At 48.1% G+C, this 19,588-nt stretch overlaps 1 protein-coding gene across 1 annotated transcript in view; it reads right to left on the bottom strand.

The window, feature by feature from the left end:
* Positions 1-19,588, bottom strand: part of HYDIN (HYDIN axonemal central pair apparatus protein) — a 287,221-nt gene that overhangs the window by 146,419 nt on the left and 121,214 nt on the right. Inside the window, exons 25-27 of the mRNA XM_063313067.1 lie at positions 17,526-17,735; positions 13,937-14,074; positions 1,697-1,874 (exon numbers count right to left, since the gene is read on the bottom strand). Of these exons, the coding sequence (XP_063169137.1) occupies positions 1,697-1,874; positions 13,937-14,074; positions 17,526-17,735 (526 nt within the window). The remainder of the gene's footprint in view (positions 1-1,696; positions 1,875-13,936; positions 14,075-17,525; positions 17,736-19,588) is intronic.

Genomic DNA, 19,588 nt, shown 5'->3' with positions numbered 1-19,588 from the left:
CATGGCTGTATCCTCTGGATACTGAGGAAGTGGACTGCCCCTCCTCCATTTTTCAATATAGTAAGAACATAGAAAAAACATTTTTTCTACCACCAAGCTTTTTGATTGTTAATTATTGATATTGATGTTTTCACTTTTAATTTGAACTGCACTTATTTATTTTTATGTTTTATGTTTTGTATTTTTAATTCTTGGAAGCTGCCTTAAAATCATGCATTAACAGAAAGCTGGGCTACAAAAAAGGAATAATAAAAACATAAGAATGAAATAAAATAAAATTTTCATTCAAAAATGAAAAGACTGCTATGTTAGTTTGGGTGGAAGGTTTCTATTTATACTCTTGCATTTTGTTGATATCAAGCTTCCAGAGTTTATTTAAATGCAGGTCTCTGGTCTTTTAAGCCTCTGGTCTTTTAAGCTATATCACATTTTTCTTTTGCTGTTGTAATACAAAATTAAATAGCATAGAATTAAATAGAATTAAATAGCAACACTCTTTTTTAAACACAGTCTAGCACAATGCCAGAAAATTCACTGCTTTTGGTTGAGTGTATGCTTATCAAGTTTAGACTGTTACACAAACAAGCTGCTCTCAAAGTTTGGCTTATGGTCACTCACTCACACTCTTGCAGCCTGTGGAGGCAGGCGGATCTCGTCAGCCCCCCTGGCTTTCTACCTGGGTTTTCCAGAGAGGTGCAGCTTGAGCAGACAAGGCACACAGCCCTGGTCAACAGCTGGGAAGAAATTAGGGACACACACAAAGAACTTTCAACCAAACACTGAGGCACAACAGGTTCTTTGGAATACACGGAGACCCAGTGAATTTAAAGTAACAGCAAAACTTTACTGGTTGCAAGGTATATTTGCTCTTTCTCACACGCGCGCACACACACTCATCCACACTTACCCACGCCCTTCCAACTAGGCTGCCAGGCACTAGACAGAGGGACGGAAGCCGCCAAGTCTGGATCCAAAGATGACGCAAGGAGTGGACGGGCTCCGGACCCCTTTTATCCCCAAAAGTCCTTGCTCTGTTGATGGGATTGGGGTGGGGGGTTCCATTTGTTCAGGCCCTTAGATCCCCTTCGATGGGATCCATTTGCTCAGGCCCTTTGAAGTCTTTGTTTGGTTCAGGTGACATTCTTTTTTTCCTTTACGACTTGCCTCCTTCCTCTCAACCTCCCTGCAGGTATTTTTAGACAAGATTCCTCTCTGCTTTACGTGCCTGCTTCATCTTTTTGTTATGCAGCTTTAGCTTAGTCTCACAAGACCTGTTGTTTACATGTGGCTGAGGTAATAATGGCTTGCTGATATTTTGCATGCATAAATTGGCCAAGAGGATGATTTTAAGAAAAATTGAAATACTCTCAGGAAAGCAGTGGGTTAAAAATTGACCCTTTAGCCAATATTTGTGATTCTAGTATGAAAAAAGTATTTGGGGATCCTAGTATGAAAAACAAGGACCATAAGGACTTGTTTGATGTTCCCGTCAGCTGGAACTTTCAAACCGCTTTGAGTTTTGTTCAGACAGAACACGCTCAAATTCAAGTATTCTTGTTTGCTTTTTCCAAACTCAAAACAAACAAAAAATCTGTTTCATGCATACTGCTAGTGAATATTTGTGAAAGAATTAAGTTATATTTTTCAGTTATATCTGTTTCATGGGAAGACAAAGTACTGAACCTATCACTCTTACCTCGAATATTTCTGGGCAGATCCAAGCAAATTCTAGGGAAAACTCCCTGTCCTTTCAGAGTGATACTATCTGGTTCCAGGTGAGCCACCTGTATCTGGAAGGTTCTTTGAAAGACCTCTGGAACTCCAGGTAAGTAATAGACCTTCAATACTTGCTCCTTTCCTGATTGAATATAATTCTAGAAGATGGAAAAGGCAGAATGATGAACAAGTAAAACTCTTCACTCTTTGCACAAAAAACACAGCAATCTTTCTTATGCTTTCTTTAGGTCCCAATGATACTCAGGAGTATGTATTTGTTACAGAAACCATAAATGTTTAATTGATGGTTTATCAGCAAATTGAAGATGTATCAAATGAAGTAGGTACCAGAAGTTCAGTCTAGGAATGATGAGAATGCTTGTCAATTTTGCAAATGGCACTAAATGGGGAGAGCCTATTTCTCTAATATAGTCAAGATCATTTTGAATTTGTTTTCAGTCTTAAAAGGTTTTAGCTATCCCAACCAAATCTGTGTCTCAGTTTCCTGGTGTGTAGAGGTAGGTGGAGATAATCTTTACAGTTTTTTTCAAATACAAGTTTAAAAAAGTACAAAGAATATAGATAATTTAAAAAAGATTATAAACAATAAAGTACAGGCAGATAGTCAACAAATCTTGAATAGCATCAAATTGAAAACATCATATAGCTAATATATTCTAATACACAATTAAAAACTTAAAATACTATAAGGTATTTCATACCCAAGTTCTAGTCCAAACATATCTCTATTGAACTTTAAAAATATTTGGTTAACACAACTGAAATCAATAAAAGGAAAAAAAGGGAAAACTACAGATAATAAACAATACATTGGAAGAATACTGTAATTACAGGTATTCCTCCACTTAAGACCAGCAGTTGGGACCAGAATTGCCATTGCTAAGTGATGTGGTCGTAAAGCACAACATCATATGACCACGCTGGATAGTGACAGCAATTCCAGCAGTCCCAGTTGCAGTCATTAAGCAAGGACCTCACGTGACCACAACTTCCTTTTTAAAAGGAATGAAAACTAAAAAAGACAATGAAAACTAAGAAATAAAAAGGAAGGAATAAAAAGCAGAAAGAAAGAAAGAAAGAAAGAAAGAAAGAAAGAAAGAAAGAAAGAAAGAAAAGGAGAAAAGAAATATTTAAAGAAGTGACTTCTGATTTTCATCATAACAAGTACAAACTTAGTAATTCTTCACCCCTACAAGGTTACTCTTCAGGATAGCTAAACATGGGATATTGTCTCTTCACCAGAATCTGGCTCCCTGGTTCAAATTGATGGCGCAATCACTTGCTTGATTGGGAGGCAAGTATCTCTTCTTCCCATGACCCATCCCTTATTCATGTACAAATCCATAAATCATTGACATTTTAGTCCTAGTGTCAGCAAAAAGTCCATAAAGTCCATAAAACTTGTCTATCAAAAGGTTCCTAATAGCTGAAAGGCCGTTAACAAGCAATTTCCAAAAGTGATTAGAAAAGGAAGTATGCAAACCCAGTGTCTTTTCAAACTGTAGTTTGAGCAAGATGGCGTTCCCTCATTTCCCAGAGCTCTAAACCTGCTGGAGACCACTGTCTTGTGGTTTCCTTGTGAGGAGCAACTGTACGGAGCACTTGTGGACAACCTCAAGTTGTTGCCGGAGAAGAGTTATCGAAAAGCCAGTCTACTCACCAGCTCTTCATTCTGCCACAGTCAACTCCACTTTTCATGGAGTCTTTGGTCCACCATTTCTTCCCCGGAGATGGTCAGCTTTGCCATTTCCGCAAGCTGTCAATTTTCTAATCCAGTCTTCTACTGTGGATATTTCATTATCCTTCCTTTTTTGTGTACACAGTAATCTTGCAGCAGTTACTCTATTCAGTATTAATTTCCCATATTTCTTTTCTAGTTTAATGTCCATAAAACCCAATACATTCTGGTTTCATTGTAATGTTAATCCACAATATCTTTTGCATCATTGTATGGATCTGTGCCCAACATTTCTTTGTTTTTTCACAAGTCCATCATGCATGATAGAAGGTCCCCTCTTCCTTTTCACACTTACAATTCTGGTTTGATATTCCTTTATACATTTTTGACAGCTGACTGGTGTCATATACCAATGATATAATCATTTCATAAAAATAAAATGGGTGCCTGAGCAGTGGCTGTGAACCGAATAGCTCCTTCGGTTATTGAAATACTGTCTGCTCTTCGGTAGACCATATGAACTTACGACCTTTCTTTAAGAGTGGCTTATGTGATCCGCCAAATTAGGGAAGAACTTCTGGCAGAAGTTAGCAAAGCCCAGAAAACACTGTACATTACAGGGTGGTTGCCATAAAAATGGACTGTCCTTTGCAGGGCCCATCTGTAGGCCTTCAGTAGAGACCCTATACCCCAAATAGTCCAGCTGAGGTAGGTTAATGCACATCTCTCCAGCTTAGCAAAAAGCTTGTGTTTGCGGAGTCTCGTCAAAACATTTCTGACATGCATCTCAAGCAAGGAAGGATCCTCAGGGAAAAAAAGTATGTTATCCAAATATGCCACTACATACTTGTCTAAAATGTCAGAAAAGACCTTATTCGTGAGTCTTGAGAAGACTGCCGAATCATTAACCAAGCCAAAGCACATCACTATGCATTCAAATTTGCCATACTTGGTATCGAATGCATGTCCCTCTTTCATTCTGATCAAAGCACTTCTCAAGGCTAACTGTAGAAATGGGTGCCTTTTGGAGGTGGCCCAGGAGATCAGCCCTAAGGGGCAAAGCATTGTGGTCCTGAACTGTCACCTGATTCAGAAGCCTATAGTCACGCACCATCCTCAGAGCCCCCTGCATTCTTTTTTAGGGACAACAAACATTGTTGCAGATGCTGGTGATTCAGAAGGGAGAATAAACCCTTTTTTTAACATTGTCAGCCAAATAATTTTCTCAGGATAGCTAAACATGGGATATTGTCTCTTCACCAGAATCTGGCTCCCTGGTTCAAATTGATGGCGCAATCACTTGCTTGATTGGGAGGCAATGCACTTGCCCCTTCTTCCCCACATTTGCAAAACCTGGTATTTTTCTGGCAAGTCAAGCCAGTCATGTGTCAGGAGGAGGGGAAGAGCGCAAGGCTTGCAACCCGGTTGGTGGTGGTTTGGGGAGGGAAACAAAATAGCTCCTTTCCCCCAGCCCACATATGGATTATGTAACTGCAGCCACTCAGTTCCCTAGACAATGGGCCCTTGCAAGGAAGCAGTGCTAGAAGCTCTAGCTGATCTATCAGCTGTGATGGGTTAGTGCACTGCCACACCAGTCCCATTCTTTCTGGCCTGAATCTAAATAAGAGTAACAGGAACAATAAAGCGTGTTTGCCTGCTGTCAGTCATCTTAGCTCTCCTTAATTGTCTGAGGGGCCCCATTCAGAGCTCTTGGGAGAGAGTCCTGTGAAGCTTCCAATGCCACGGCCTTGAAGTAAGTTGGGGCATTCACTTACAATGTGGCCTGTAATCCACGGGTGTGACATTTTGCCAGAGTCAGAGGCATGAACTTCAGCTGTGCAGGATCTGCCTACATGCCTGAGAGCTCCACAGTAAAAGCATGAGCCCAGCTTCCTCCTCCTCTGCTTTTCTCCTGGTGACAGAGATCTCTTGTCATGAGTGCCGTTGAGCTGAAGACATCAGCGCAATGGCACACATGACAATAACAAGGAAACAGGGGAAGGGGCTCAAGATAAGCAGCCATCAACTCACAAAGACGAAAGAACAAGATACAATGGCTAAACGGATTGCGAGGCACACCCAAGCTGTTAGCGCTAGCGCAACGGAGATCGCCCAGCTGATAGCAATCACCGGAGGAATAGGGAAACCGATGATGGGCGATCCCGGAGCGCCAGCGGGGCCTCGCAACCCCTCACCTACCGGCAAGACAGCATGTTGGACAAAGGGGGGGTGACGTAACCTCGAGTGAGGGGGCGCTGACCGGCGCGGGGTATTTAAACCCCGCACCGGCGCGCTCCTGTCACTCTCAGCTTTTTTCTACCACTGTATCTACACTACGAATAAACCAGAGCCTGCTTCAACGGAATCAGTGTCTGTGTGTTACTCGGAGGTAGGCAGCGCATGACATAAAGCTGAGAGTCACAAACTCAGCCTCGCCGAGCCCCACCGGACGACAACGAGCCGCGGGAGGAGTAGACGGCGAGAAGACCAGGAACGATGAGGCCGGCGCGACGCGGACAAGGGGGGCGAGCCGCACGGCAAGAAGCAGAGGAGGACCGATCGAGGCCAGAGGCACCGCGGACTCCCGGAGCCATGGACGCCCACCCGGCCCAACCCGAGCCTCAGCTCCAACCCCAAGGGGAGATGGCGACGGAGGCAACCCGGCCACGGGAGGGAGCAACATACCTCCCGAGACCAGCGGAGAACCCCGCGCCCCACATCGCACCCCAGCCACGGGCGTGGAGCGGCAGCCCAACGGCGGTAAGCACGGGGGAGGACGAAGAAGCAACCCAGCCGACGGCGGAGGAAGCGGGCCAACGGTCGGGAGTGCCTGAACCCCACCGGCGACCCACCCCCGCCGACACACCGATGGAACCGGCCCCAGCGGCGGCGCGGATCGCGGACGGGGACGCACAAGCTAGACTCGCGGCCATGGAGACCCAACTGAAGGAACTCCGGACCATGCTTCAGTCGTTGATGTCCCCCGCGCCGCCCAACGACGTCCCCGCACAGGTCCACGCCCCGAGCGAGGCGCCGAACTCCCACGGGCCAGAGGACGGTCAACAAACGGCACAGGCGGACGACGCCACAGGCCGGGAAGCGAGAGGAAGGGGCTCACAAAACGCCCGGGCCCCAAAGGACTTCCCCATCTTCTTTGATGGGAACCCCGCGAAACTGTCGTTCTTCATCACGAACGCCAGGGAGTTCATGGGGAGGCACGGACACTCCTATGACTCCGAAGCAGACAAGATCGCAGCCGTGGCGATCAAACTACAAGACCGGGCGGCGGACTGGTACGTCCAACTGTACGAGTCCAGCTCCCCCGCCCTCGCCAACTTCCACGCCTTCATCAACGAGATGAAGAGCTACTTTGAGGACCCACTAGCCAAAGTGAGGGCGAAAAGCGCACTCCAAAGACTTAAACAGGGTGCACGCACTGTCCCGGACTACGCCCTCGAGTTCAAAGCCCTCGCAGGGAAGGTCAACGACTGGTCCGAGACCACCCTGCTGGAAATGTTCAAAAGGGGGCTCAACCGCGACGTACTCCAATGGGCCCTCTACCGCGACGACCCAGAGACTCTACACGGGTGGATCCACCTCGCGGGGAAAGCAGAACACGCGCACCGCACCTTCCTCATGGCAATGATGGAAGACACGACCAACACCTGCCAAAAGGTACCCGCGCCACACGTGGGGACGGCCAGTCCCACATACCCAAGGAAGAAATTTAATCGCGGGCCCTGCGGGAGGTGTGGAAAACTGGGGCACAAGATGGCAGATTGCTTCGCCAACCGATCGCCGGCCAGTGTGCCTAAACCCGCCCCGAAAACTAGCCTCAAACCACCTAACCCGCCGCCGCCCCCTCACCGCCGAATGACCGGAGCCACAGCGACACCAGAGGAAGGCTGGGACGCCTACTGGGGGGGGAGAGGACGCCATAGACCCAGACCAGCCGGCGGGAAACGCTCCCCGCCTGCCCTGAAACGCGTTGCGAGGCAGGCGGTGGGACAGCAGTGCGGACCACCTCGACGGAACGGCAAAAGCTCCGTTATAATGGCGGCAATCAAACTCTCTGCCGGCAACGGAGCCACCACGGCCGCGGCACTAGTGGACTCGGGGTGCTCGAAAAACCTCATCCACCCCGACCTAGTCGCCAAACTCGACCTCCGCTGCTCCCCCCTCCCCACGCCGCTGGCATTCCACCAGCTGGACGGCTCAACAGCGGGAGGGAAACCAGCCATGATGCAGACCGAGCTGGTCACCCTGCAAATGGGCACTCACACCGAACGCACATCGTTCGTTGTCACCCACATCGGACGACCCATTGCAGTCTTGGGGATGCCATGGCTCGCGACGAACAACCCGCGCATCGACTGGGAGACCCGCACCTTCATATTTGGCGACGGCGAGTACCGGGCGCCAGTTCCGGCGGGCAGAACCAACCCCACTGTGGGACGAGCAGAGGCGGCTACACAGGACAATGCAGCTACCACAGCAGACCTACCGGAACAATACGCTGACTTCTCCGAGGTCTTCGGAGAGGTGGAAGCTGACCAACTACCCCACCGCAAGATGGACTGTCGGATTGACCTGCTGCCCGACGTCCCCTTACCTAGACCGAAGATCTACTCGATGACCCCGAAGGAGATGGCAACCCTCCGGGAGTTCATCGATAAAAACCTAGAGAGGGGATTCATAGAGCCAGCATGCTCACCGGTCGGAGCCCCCGTCTTATTCCGGGAGAAGAAAGACGGCACCCTACGGCTCTGCACCGACTACCGGGGCCTAAACGCGGCTTCCCTGTCCAACAAATACCCCTTACCCCTGGTAAAAAATATGCTCGCCCACCTGTCCACGGGCAAGGTCTTCTCCAAGCTGGACCTTCGCGAGGCGTACTACCGCATCCGAATCAGGGAGGGGGACGAATGGAAGACTGCGTTCAACTGCCCCCTAGGCGCCTTCCAGTACAAAGTGCTGCCGTTCGGACTCGCGGGGGCCCCGGGGGTGTTTATGCAGCTCATCAATGAGGTCCTGCATGAACACCTGTTCAAAGGGGTCCTCGTCTACATAGACGACGTCCTTATCTACACTAAAACGCATGAGGAACATGTGACCCTAGTCAGACAAGTCCTCGATAAGCTCAGAAGGGCGCAGCTCTATGCCAAACCCGCAAAGTGCGAATTCCATAAAGCGCGCCTAGACTACCTGGGGTACCGAATCTCCGGAGACGGCATAGAAATGGACCCCGCAAAAGTCGAGGCGGTGGTGAACTGGGAACGCCCCCGCAACAGGCGCCAACTCCGGAGCTTCCTCGGCTTCACGAATTTCTACAGGTCATTCGCACGGGGGTTCGCGGAGATAGCCCTCCCCCTAACGGACCTCCTCAAAACCAAAGGGGTGGGGGACACCCGACGTGCCAAGAACCCGGGCACAGTATTGAATTGGACTCCCGCGTGCCAGACCGCATTCAATAAGTTGAAAGCGCTGTTCACCACAGAGCCAATCCTCGCGCACCCGGACCCAGAACGGCCGTTCGTGGTCCAAGCCGACGCCTCAGACTTCTCCCTGGGGGCCATCCTACTCCAAAAGGACCCCACGGGACTCCTGAAACCATGCGCCTACCTGTCGAGGAAATTCTCCGAGACAGAAAGGCGATGGCACGTCTGGGAGAAGGAAGCCTTCGCGGTAAAATCGGCGCTGGAAACATGGAGACACCTACTCGAAGGAGCCGCCCAACCATTCGAGGTCTGGACCGACCACCGGAACCTCGAGGCCCTCCGAACGCCCAGACGCCTCAGCCCAAAATGGGCCCAATTCTTCAGCCGCTTCAACTTCCAGCTGAAGTTCATGCCGGGTAAAAAGAACTTCCTGGCTGACGCCCTTTCCCGACTGCCCCAAGACGAAGAGCCCGCCCCAGACACCATTGGGACGGTCCTATCCGCTTCTCAACTGGGGATGGCCGTGACCACCCGGAGCGGCGCTCGGAGGCAGCTCGACTCTACGGCGCAACCGACGGCGGGACAACCTGTGACCAGACGACGCCAACCGCAACTACCAGGGGGGATACGCACGGACCTCGCCGCCGCCCTCAAAACCGACCCCTGGTTCCTGGCAAACCCCGACAAAGTAACGATGGCACAGGACCTGGCATGGGGGGAAGGCAGAATCTATGTCCCGGACTCGCAACGCCAAGCGATCTTGCATAGATCCCACGACACCAAGCAAGCGGGACACTTTGGGTTCCTTAAGACCCTGCACCTAACAAGGCATCAATTCTGGTGGCCCGCGCTAAGATGGGACGTGAAAGCTTACGTAGCGTCCTGCCCAACGTGCGCCAGAGCCAAACGGGCACCAGGCAAACCCTCGGGGCTTTTACAACAGGTGGCAGAACCCTCCCGCCCATGGGAGGAAATCTCCATGGATTTTATAGTGGACCTCCCACCCAGCCAGAAGAAAACGGCCATTTGGGTGGTGAAAGACTATTTTTCGAAACAGGCCCACTTCATCCCCTGCACATCGGTCCCGTCCGCACAACAACTAGCCAAACTCTTCCTCATCCACGTGTACAGGTTACACGGATGTCCCGCACGTGTGGTGACCGACAGGGGCACACAATTCACTTCTAAATTCTGGCGGGCCTTCCTAAAGCTGACGGGGACCCAACAGGCCCTATCCACTGCCTGGCACCCCCAGACGGACGGAGCCACAGAGGTCCTCAATGCCACCCTAGAACAATTCATATGCTCATACACCAACTACCATCAAGACGGCTGGGCCGAACTGCTCCCGTTCGCCGAAGTCGCATACAACAACGCCGTTCACACGAGCACGGGGAAAACTCCGTTCGAGGTAGTCTCGCGGTGTGACTTCATCCCCATACCGGAGCTACCACAACCCCCGGAACCCCAGGTGGACGCTAGCGACTGGGGACGGAAGATTGCGGAATCGTGGCCAATAATCACGGCAGCGCTGAAGGAAGCACAGGCGGCCTACAAAGAGCAGGCCGACAAGCACCGGCGCCAACAACCGACGTTTCAGGCTGGGGATATGGTCTACCTATCCACCAAATTCCTAAAGTCGCCCCAACCCTCGAAAAAACTGGGGCCTAAGTACATTGGGCCGTTCCGAGTCACGCAGATAGTGAACCCGGTGGCAATACGCTTGGACCTGCCACACAACCTATGGAGACTCCACCCGGTATTCCACACCAGCCTCCTGAAACCGGCAACTACCTCTCGATGGCACCCAAGCACGCCACTGCCCTCACCGGTGATGATCGACGGCCAACATCACTTTGACGTAAGGGACATACTCGACTCCCGCAGGCAACGGGGAACTTTACACTATTTGGTCAGGTGGAAACACTTCCCCCACCCAGAATGGGTGGCGGCGCACAACGTTAACGCGCCTGACCTGACCCGGGCTTTTCACCGGGCGTACCCCGACAAGCCTAAGGCAAGACTAGCAAACCGGCACCTGCATACCCCCTCCCCCGCGGGCCCCCCCGCCTACCGTGCCCCAAGGGAAAGGGCCCCCCCAAGCCCGCGACTTGGGTGGACCTCCCCCCCCGGGACTCACCCCCCCCCGCCCCGGGCCCACGAGGCAGTAACAAGCGGTCGCCAGCACCCTCCCCCCGCCCCGGGCCCACGGGGGAGTGGCAATCAAGTCAACAGTGCATCCTGAGGGCAACGCCCAGGAGCACACACAACAAAGGCGACGCACTTAGAATAAAAATAAGGGCCCTACCTGGAGCTGATAAGCACCCGACCAGCCACGCCTCCCTCCTCGCCGAACTGAGCCAAACAAACAGGGTGTGGCCAGAGCATGCGCACGCCCAGGGTGTGACCGGGGCATGCGCACTGAGAACACACCCTAGAGGGACACGTGGTAGAGGGCGGAACAAAGGGAGGGGCGAAAACACTCCGGCGGGAAATTTAAAAAAAAAACAAAAACCATTTTGACAGCTCTCCTGGGGAAAAAAAAACAAAACAAAAACCGGAAAGCCGGGGGGGGGGCACTATTCGGACAGGGGGCAGTATGTCATGAGTGCCGTTGAGCTGAAGACATCAGCGCAATGGCACACATGACAATAACAAGGAAACAGGGGAAGGGGCTCAAGATAAGCAGCCATCAACTCACAAAGACGAAAGAACAAGATACAATGGCTAAACGGATCGCGAGGCACACCCAAGCTGTTAGCGCTAGCGCAACGGAGATCGCCCAGCTGACAGCAATCACCGGAGGAATAGGGAAACCGATGATGGGCGATCCCGGAGCGCCAGCGGGGCCTCGCAACCCCTCACCTACCGGCAAGACAGCATGTTGGACAAAGGGGGGGTGACGTAACCTCGAGTGAGGGGGCGCTGACCGGCGCAGGGTATTTAAACCCCGCACCGGCGCGCTCCTGTCACTCTCAGCTTTTTTCTACCACTGTATCTACACTACGAATAAACCAGAGCCTGCTTCAACGGAATCAGTGTCTGTGTGTTACTCGGAGGTAGGCAGCGCATGACATCTCTTGACTACTCCAATTTGCATGGGTTCTCCACCACTGGATTCCAAGGAGGCTATCGGGAAGGGAGCTATGGGAGGAAAGAGGCTGTAAAACTTCCTTCCCTTGCCATTTCTCTCCTGCCTCGACTCTTCTAGTTAGCCACCCACAATGTTGGAACTGCTCTTTCAAATTATCCAGGGTGCCTTGTCTCACCAGTTCATCTCTGTTTGTCAGCAAGCCCTTCTCTAAATTGGTTAAACAAAGCCAGATCATTCCACCCCACATCTCTGGCAAATAATCCAAAATCCGGTATATACATGCTGGCCTTGCATGTGATGGCTGTGCTGGACTCATCTTCTGAGGCGGAGGAGGTAGTAGAGCCAGGGGCTCCTGGGGATAATATTCCTGGTGGGGGTGATTCCAGCAGTGTTGAAGCCAATAACTCCATTCTGGCTGAGGCAGATCCAGCAGACCCCCAGGACTCCCTGCCTGTAGCCACTGTCAGCCTCTCATATGCTGAGGTTCACCCACCCAGTCCCAATCAGAGGTGTGCTTTAACAATACAACAGAAGAGGGCTCAGCTCCGCAGGACAGGCTGGCCAAGCAGCAGGCAGGCAGGAGAGGAGAGTAAGGTACCTCAGGCCTTAGTCCCTGAGAGAAAATGCTGAGAATAACTTTTCAAGCCTCAGGTCTGCCATGTTTACCTTGTTGTACAGTGCTTTAAACTCTGGATTCTACCTCACTGTGTCTCTCATCTTCTCCTTTGGATTTGTCTTCTGTTTACCGAATTCCTGGCTTGACCCATGCCAAGCCTTGGCTATGTTTCAGTTGCCATTTTTAGCTTTAGGTAAAAAGGACTCTTCGCTTCTAAAAGTTCTGCCTGAGTTTGCATATCTCTGGACTGTGGCAGGCATCCAACTAGCAGCTAGCAGTGCTGGTACTGCAAAAATTGCCTAAGTTTGCAAATTTCATGACTGGTGGTCAGGCATCTCACAAATCATCAACAAAACCTCTTAACTCTTTGCATGAAGTCTTGATAATGGTTCAGCATGGGTTCATTGTCCTCAGTGATAGGTATGGCCCATTTGGCTGCCCCATCTTTTAGCAAACCCAGCACAAACGTCACTTTGGTACAAACTGTAGGAAACTCCACTGGCCAACGTGCCACAGATAGTTCACACTGAATTGTCAGGAATCGGTCTTGCTCTCCTTCAAGTTTCTCTGGCAAACTCCCATGAGAGCACAGAAATATCAGCTGTGCTACAGGCTGCTGTTCTGCTGTTGGTTGGTGTAAATTCTGTCCCAAGTGTTGTGCTGGTTGCATCATGCATTTTGTAAGTTGGTTATTTGTGCATCAGTTGGTACAATTGTTGGTGTTGCAACAATGCCACAGCAAGGTACTTAGCAGACAGTGGTGTGCCCTGAGGGTCAGAGGTCATCTCTAAGAACAAAGGAGAGATCTTCTCCCTCTCTTAAAAGAGAGTAAGAAACCTGCAAGATTGATGTCAGCCCCACTAGGTAGACCAGACCAAGAAATCAACTCCACAGGATGGCTAAAACTACTTTTACAGACATCAACTATATCAACAAAATCTTGTGTATCTGATTGTGCTGTACTTCTTCCACCTTCTTGTACTTCAGCGAATCAAGGAAGTGTCTGAACTGCTGAATGCTTTGTGTTTGTTGTGGACTTAAAATGTTTCATCCCTCACTGCCCTAGTAACGTATCTTGCATATCTCCATTATGGTCATCTGTTTACTTTCTACAGCTCTTATGACATTCTTACCTTTCCAATGGCAGGAGTTAGAAGCAAGGAGTCAATGGATATTAATCCAAGTGAGGAGAGTTCACAGGAAACAACAGCGGGGCAGATAGCTCTGTTTGAATATTGTGTAGGGCCTCTGGATTCTGATGGTTTATTTACAAGATTTTGCTTCTGCTGTATATTTTCTATTTATCAGCATTACAAACTCAGTAAGAAATTAATCTAAACCCCCTGAGTTTATCTTCCTTCAATTTTACTTACAGTAACAGGTAGAGTCAGTGGCACCCCAGGGGGAGGGTTGTCAGCTGAAGCCTGGATGGTGTCAATCACAGAATATTCAAATCCAACTTTTCCTGTATTTTTCAGGGTGATCTCAGCCATGCATATGTGGTCAAAAGGCTTAGGAGAGAAGAGGGTGAATACAGTGTGAAACAGCACCTGTTGTTTACACAGCTGAAAGCCCCTTTCATGATCCCCTCACAACTCAGCACCAGGTAAGTAAACACACATAAGTTTCAGTATTAGAAAAACTCAATCGGCATAGATTAACCCAGGTACGGGGAACGAGACCCAAAGTTATGAAAATGTATGATCTTCCACTGATATTCAAGCACCCCTCCAAGAAATTTTGCCAATCTTTTCTATTTTAACTAGCATCAGTATGTCCACTATTCAAACTGTTTCAATTTTCATCTCTGAAAAAGCATGAAGACATTTTATTTAGTTTGCTAACATATTTATATACTGCAGGAAAATGCCAGCTTCTGGCATTCCTGTATATTCAAGAGGTCCTGAACGTAATACCTGAATTTTGAATCCTATCGCAAGGAACAAATCCCTGGAACACCTAGTGCTGGGATAAACCAATTTCATCATCTAGTTGAGAAATATTCTAGTCCACCAGAGGCACCCTCTATTTGACCTTTACAGACTTAAAGGAGGCCTTTGACACAGTACATGACACACTCTGGGGGAAACTAGCTGCTACATTAATCGCCGCCTCCTAATAATATTGCACCATAGCACCACCATACCAGTTAAGGGGAATCGCAATGGTGATTTAACTGAACCTATCCCCATCCAAATAGGTGTTAAACATGGATATATTCTGGCACCATTATGTTTAGTGTGTACATTGCTTCATTGCTATCTGTCATGATCACCGTTGCGATGCTTGTGACGTCGCAATGGCTCACACAACAATACAGGGAAATGGGTACCGGGCGGATTAAGGGAAAAGGCAACTAGCTAACAAAAGAGAGCAACAGGTGCTGGCAACAAAGTATCGACTCTAGCCGAGGTGCGGAAGAGATACAATGTTGCAAAGAAGGTAATTGACAAGACCAGACCACGAGGCGCGCCTGAGCTGTCAAAAGATTACGAACCTGATCGCCCGGCAATGAACCATCACCGGCCGGGAAAACAGTCAAGGAAGCGCCCGAGGCACAGGAGGGGCTCCACGACCCCTCACCTACCGGCAACGGAACCAACGGGGCTCGGGGCGCACCCGGAGTAAGAAGGGGTGGAGCGCTGACCGGCGCGGGCTATTTAAATCCCATTCCAGCGCGCTCCACTCACTCTCAGCTTTTCTAAGGGCATGCATCCTATACTCAAATAAAACCAGAACCTAAGCCGACACTAGCGTCTGTGTTTTTACTGGGTAGCAGGCAGAGCCTGACACTATCCTATATGTGGATGGTTTTTCTATCCTTAATTCATGTGGATCTGTGTGGTTGCCTTCAAACTCTTTTGTCATATTGCTCTATGGAATATCTTAACATTAATTAGTTCAAAACAAAGTTTTTAATATTCTCAAGAAACTGCTTCAAGTCTCCAAATAGCTAGAAGATCAATGGGAGACTTATTGAGCAGGTCAAAAAAGTACTTAGGTATCTATTTTCAATGTTCCACCTACTGGACTGACCAAGCAAGGGAGCTTAATATAAAACCTCAAGGAGCATCCCTCATTATTATTAAATATGCAAGCCAACACGGTAACAACTGTGCCCCAGAAGCAATTAAATTATTTAAAACTAATGTTCTGGGTTTGATGTTATTTGGTGCTTAGTTGTACATCTATAAGGATACTTCAACCTTTGAAAGAATTTAGTCATAATTCCTAAAAGCTATAACTTGTGTTCCTTATTGGACTCTTAATGCTCTCATGTTGTCAGCCCTTCCAGGTAGCCCAGACAACAAGCACAACCAGGACTACTAACTCTAACTTTATTATAAGGTCACATTAACAGAATCTTGCAATTTAAGAGTTCCCCTCCCATCCCTCACTTTCACTCTCCCGACCTCCCCCCGGGCTCAGATTTCGTTTATCAGACCGTTGCCTAGGCTGCGGCTCTTCCTCCTGTCTTCCAAGGCCACTCACACAGACCGTGACACACATGCCTAGAATCAGAGTGCATCTCCTCTGGGGCTCATCTGAGACTTCGTTGCCTTTGGTTCTGGCTGAAGCAAACCCTTTGGGGAACTTCCTTGGCCCATCTTACCTGGCTAGGTAGGTTTGCTTCTACTCTTAGGAGACAAATTAATCATGACTTGGCACTATCCCACCGTACACTCAATAGCAAATGGAGCTCATAACATCAATTCTCCAAAAATTTAACTGCTCATATGATCAAGAGTTAATGCTCTCCTCCTATGTGACCAAGTTCCAGGTAACTCCAAGAAGGTTACAAAAATCTTATAAACAGCTATGGCTTACAGAAGGCATTTGGTACCTTCCTTACATTATTAACTGTTTCAGGCTTTTCCTGTAACTTTGTATTATTTTTATATTTTTAAACCTGCAGAATTTGATCTATTTTATTACCGTAAATAAATAAATAAACTCTGAACTCTGAGTCCAACTCTGGTTTGAAAACAGGGAGAAGTAGCAATATAGAAGCTGCAAGGACTGACATCAGTCCTTCAGCAAAGAGAGCTTCTGGGGTTCCCAAAAGCAGTATGGGGAGTTAGGCAAGTTTTGCTCCAAGGACTCAGCCTTTCCCAGCGTAACGCCAGGTGAGTATGTGTGAGGAAGCTGGAGACAGGGCTGCCCTGCAAAAACAGGACTTCTGTGCTCGCACAGCTCAGTATCTGGTGGCTGCATTCAATGCACTAAGTTTCATTAGTTTACTTTAGCTAGTTTACTGAGTTGTACGAATACTTTATGGTCCAATGTATTGTGTGGACATAGTACAGTAACAAAGTGAAGCAAATATAGCCTAAATGTGTCCCTTTGGAGAGGAAAGGATGAAATGGTGAAGAAAAAGTAATAGGATAACTCTCCCCACCAAAAAACCCACGCACCTAAGTGTGAATGCCCATTTTCTGACATTTTGAAGTTAAAGCAGACTTGCTTCCTGCCTGCCTCACCCTCTTCCTGCTGAGGGAGTTTGTGGGATGAGAGGATGGTTATGAAGAGGCAGAAATTGGACTGTGTGAAATTGAGGGTACAAATCTAAAGAAGAGAGAGCTGGAACATCCTGGCAAATGTTCCAGTAGCCTTCCAGAGTCAGATGCAGTTGAACATCCTCTCCCATCGATCAGAAGCATTTGCAAGGGCACGAGGACCCATGCCAGACCGTTCCAGCCTGGAAAGCTTTCTGTAACGTCCCTTCAGAAATCCTCATAAAATGCTGAGACTTATGCAAAAACACAGGACTTCATTTCAGGACATTCGTTTATGTACTGTAAAAACTGTGCCTGGGGGATGACTTCTAGAGAAGAAAAGGAAGTATAATGAAAAAGAGGTGACCTGAAAGAGAACTGAGAGCTCAACAGAGTTCCTTGGATAGATGGGTGACTATACATTTTTGTTCAACAAACAAACAAGCAAACAGCATGTGAGACCTACCTGGAGCCCATAGTAAATCTCCTTTTTGTCGAATGCATAGTGAACAAGCGAGGCTTCACCCCTCAGCAGAATTTCATAGGTGGGACCTCCTTCAACTTCACAGAGTGCTTTGACTCGAGCAACTACGTTAGCATGGCCATAGAAAGTAAATGACATTTGCTGGGTCTCATTTGGCTGCAATGTTCCATATAATGGCAGGATGTCAAAAACCTGATGGAACAAGGAAGGGAGAGTCAGTGCTACATTGCCTGGTGCCCAATACATCCTCCAGATTGCAAGGTCGGGGTCCAATAGGTGGACACTGCTGGATACTTGCTAAGGCCTCCCTTCACTCCAGAGCTTTGGGTTTCCTAACTCTGTTGCTGTTTGAACAAATGGGCAGTCAGCAAAGCAAAGCAAAGGAACAAAACGGCAGCACAGCCATTCTTTTTTCTTCTGAGAGGTGGTACTAACAGAGAGACAGGTCAAAGGGCCTTGGCAATAATAATATTTCCCCAGCCCTCAAGCCAATTATGCTGCTGTAACAGTGATGCCAAATGTGTTGAAACAACAGTTCCCATAAACGATGGTTCCAGAGACTATGAACTATGCTTCTCCATGGTATCCTCATTGACTGCAAAGGTGCTCTTCTCATGGAATGGAAGAAGACTGGAAAGAAAGGATTATTACAAATGAATTACTGGCTATAAAAATTATATGGATGGGGAAATTTTGTTTCTCAGACCATGAACTGAGTTTTGTGGACTGCTTTACTCCTTACCCCTTGTATTTCACTGAAGCACAGCAAGATTGGTTAGAAGGATTTTGAAATGATTCCTGTAGGGGCAGAAGATGAAAACCTGAAATAAAGAAATAAGCCCAACTCTCACCTCACAGGGTTGTTGTGGGGAAAATAGGAGGAAGAAGGAGTTTTAGGCATGTTTGCTGCCTTGAGTTATTTATAAAAGTAATAAAGGCAGATAGAAAATAAAAAACAAATAAAATAAATACGAGCTGTAGGAGGAAGTAAGAGGCACTGTAAAAGGACCGTATAAATAGTGAATGGAAAACCAGAAATAGCACTGGCTAAGTCAATTGTCTTCATTGCCTGTAGGCTAATGCTTGTACATGGGAAATAAACAAGAGGAGCTTGAACTCTGGTACAACACGGCAAATATGATTTAACAGATAGGACAGAGATCTGGTAGGATGTGTCCCATAACAACCACCATGCTTGAAAGACCCATTTTGCTCAAAAGAAACAGAAGCAATAGAAGGAGATGAGTTGCGCTCTATGTTCAAAATAGCCATTCCTGCTCAAGAATCCAAGTGAATGAACTTGGCAATGCTATACAATGTATCAGGATTAAAATAAGCAGAGGAACAAAGAAAAATAACTGTTATTGGTATCTATTACCCTAACCCTAGCCTTATCCCTAAGAAGAATATGTAGTTGATGCTTTCCAAAGGCAAATTGCAGATATTTCCAAGATGTATGAAGTAGTAGTTCTAGAGGAATTTTGGCGGGAGACAAACTCCAAAAGTGTGATCCTTCCAGGAAAGCGCTGGCTTCTCTTGATGGCAATGTCCTTCTTTAAAGGCTGGTAAAAGACACATGGATCAGCTATTCTTGACTATGAAATGAAATGTATATTTCTGTTCCTCATCTAATATCTTTATTTTTTAGATATAAAATATCTTCAATCTTTATTCTTTCTCTATCCCTCTTTATATTCTGAGTTCTAATATGCTATACAGTACTCTCACTAGCTGACCAGAAATGGGAGAAAATGGAGGAACCAGATGAGCTGAAAAGAACAGATTAAACCAGAGCTTCCAGGTACAGAAAATGGCAGATGGACGCATGTCTGAAGAACGGAGACGTCACCTGAGGTGAAGAACTGAAACTGGGCAGTGAGCCCAGACTGGCGGAGCTTCTCTGGACCAGAAGCTGAAGAGATCGCCCATATGGTCTCTGGAAGGCAGCTCCTCACAAGGAAGCCTGCAGGGACCTTGCAGGCAACTCACAAGTGAAGAGCGCCAGGAGCCAAGGAAGGAAGATCGTGCTCACAGCCTCAGCAGTC

Source organism: Candoia aspera, chromosome 11 (assembly GCF_035149785.1).
Source record: "Candoia aspera isolate rCanAsp1 chromosome 11, rCanAsp1.hap2, whole genome shotgun sequence".
In the NCBI taxonomy this organism is placed as follows: Eukaryota; Metazoa; Chordata; class Lepidosauria; order Squamata; family Boidae; genus Candoia; species Candoia aspera.
Note: the sequence above shows the minus strand (reverse complement) of the source record. Positions and strands in the feature narration are given on the sequence as shown.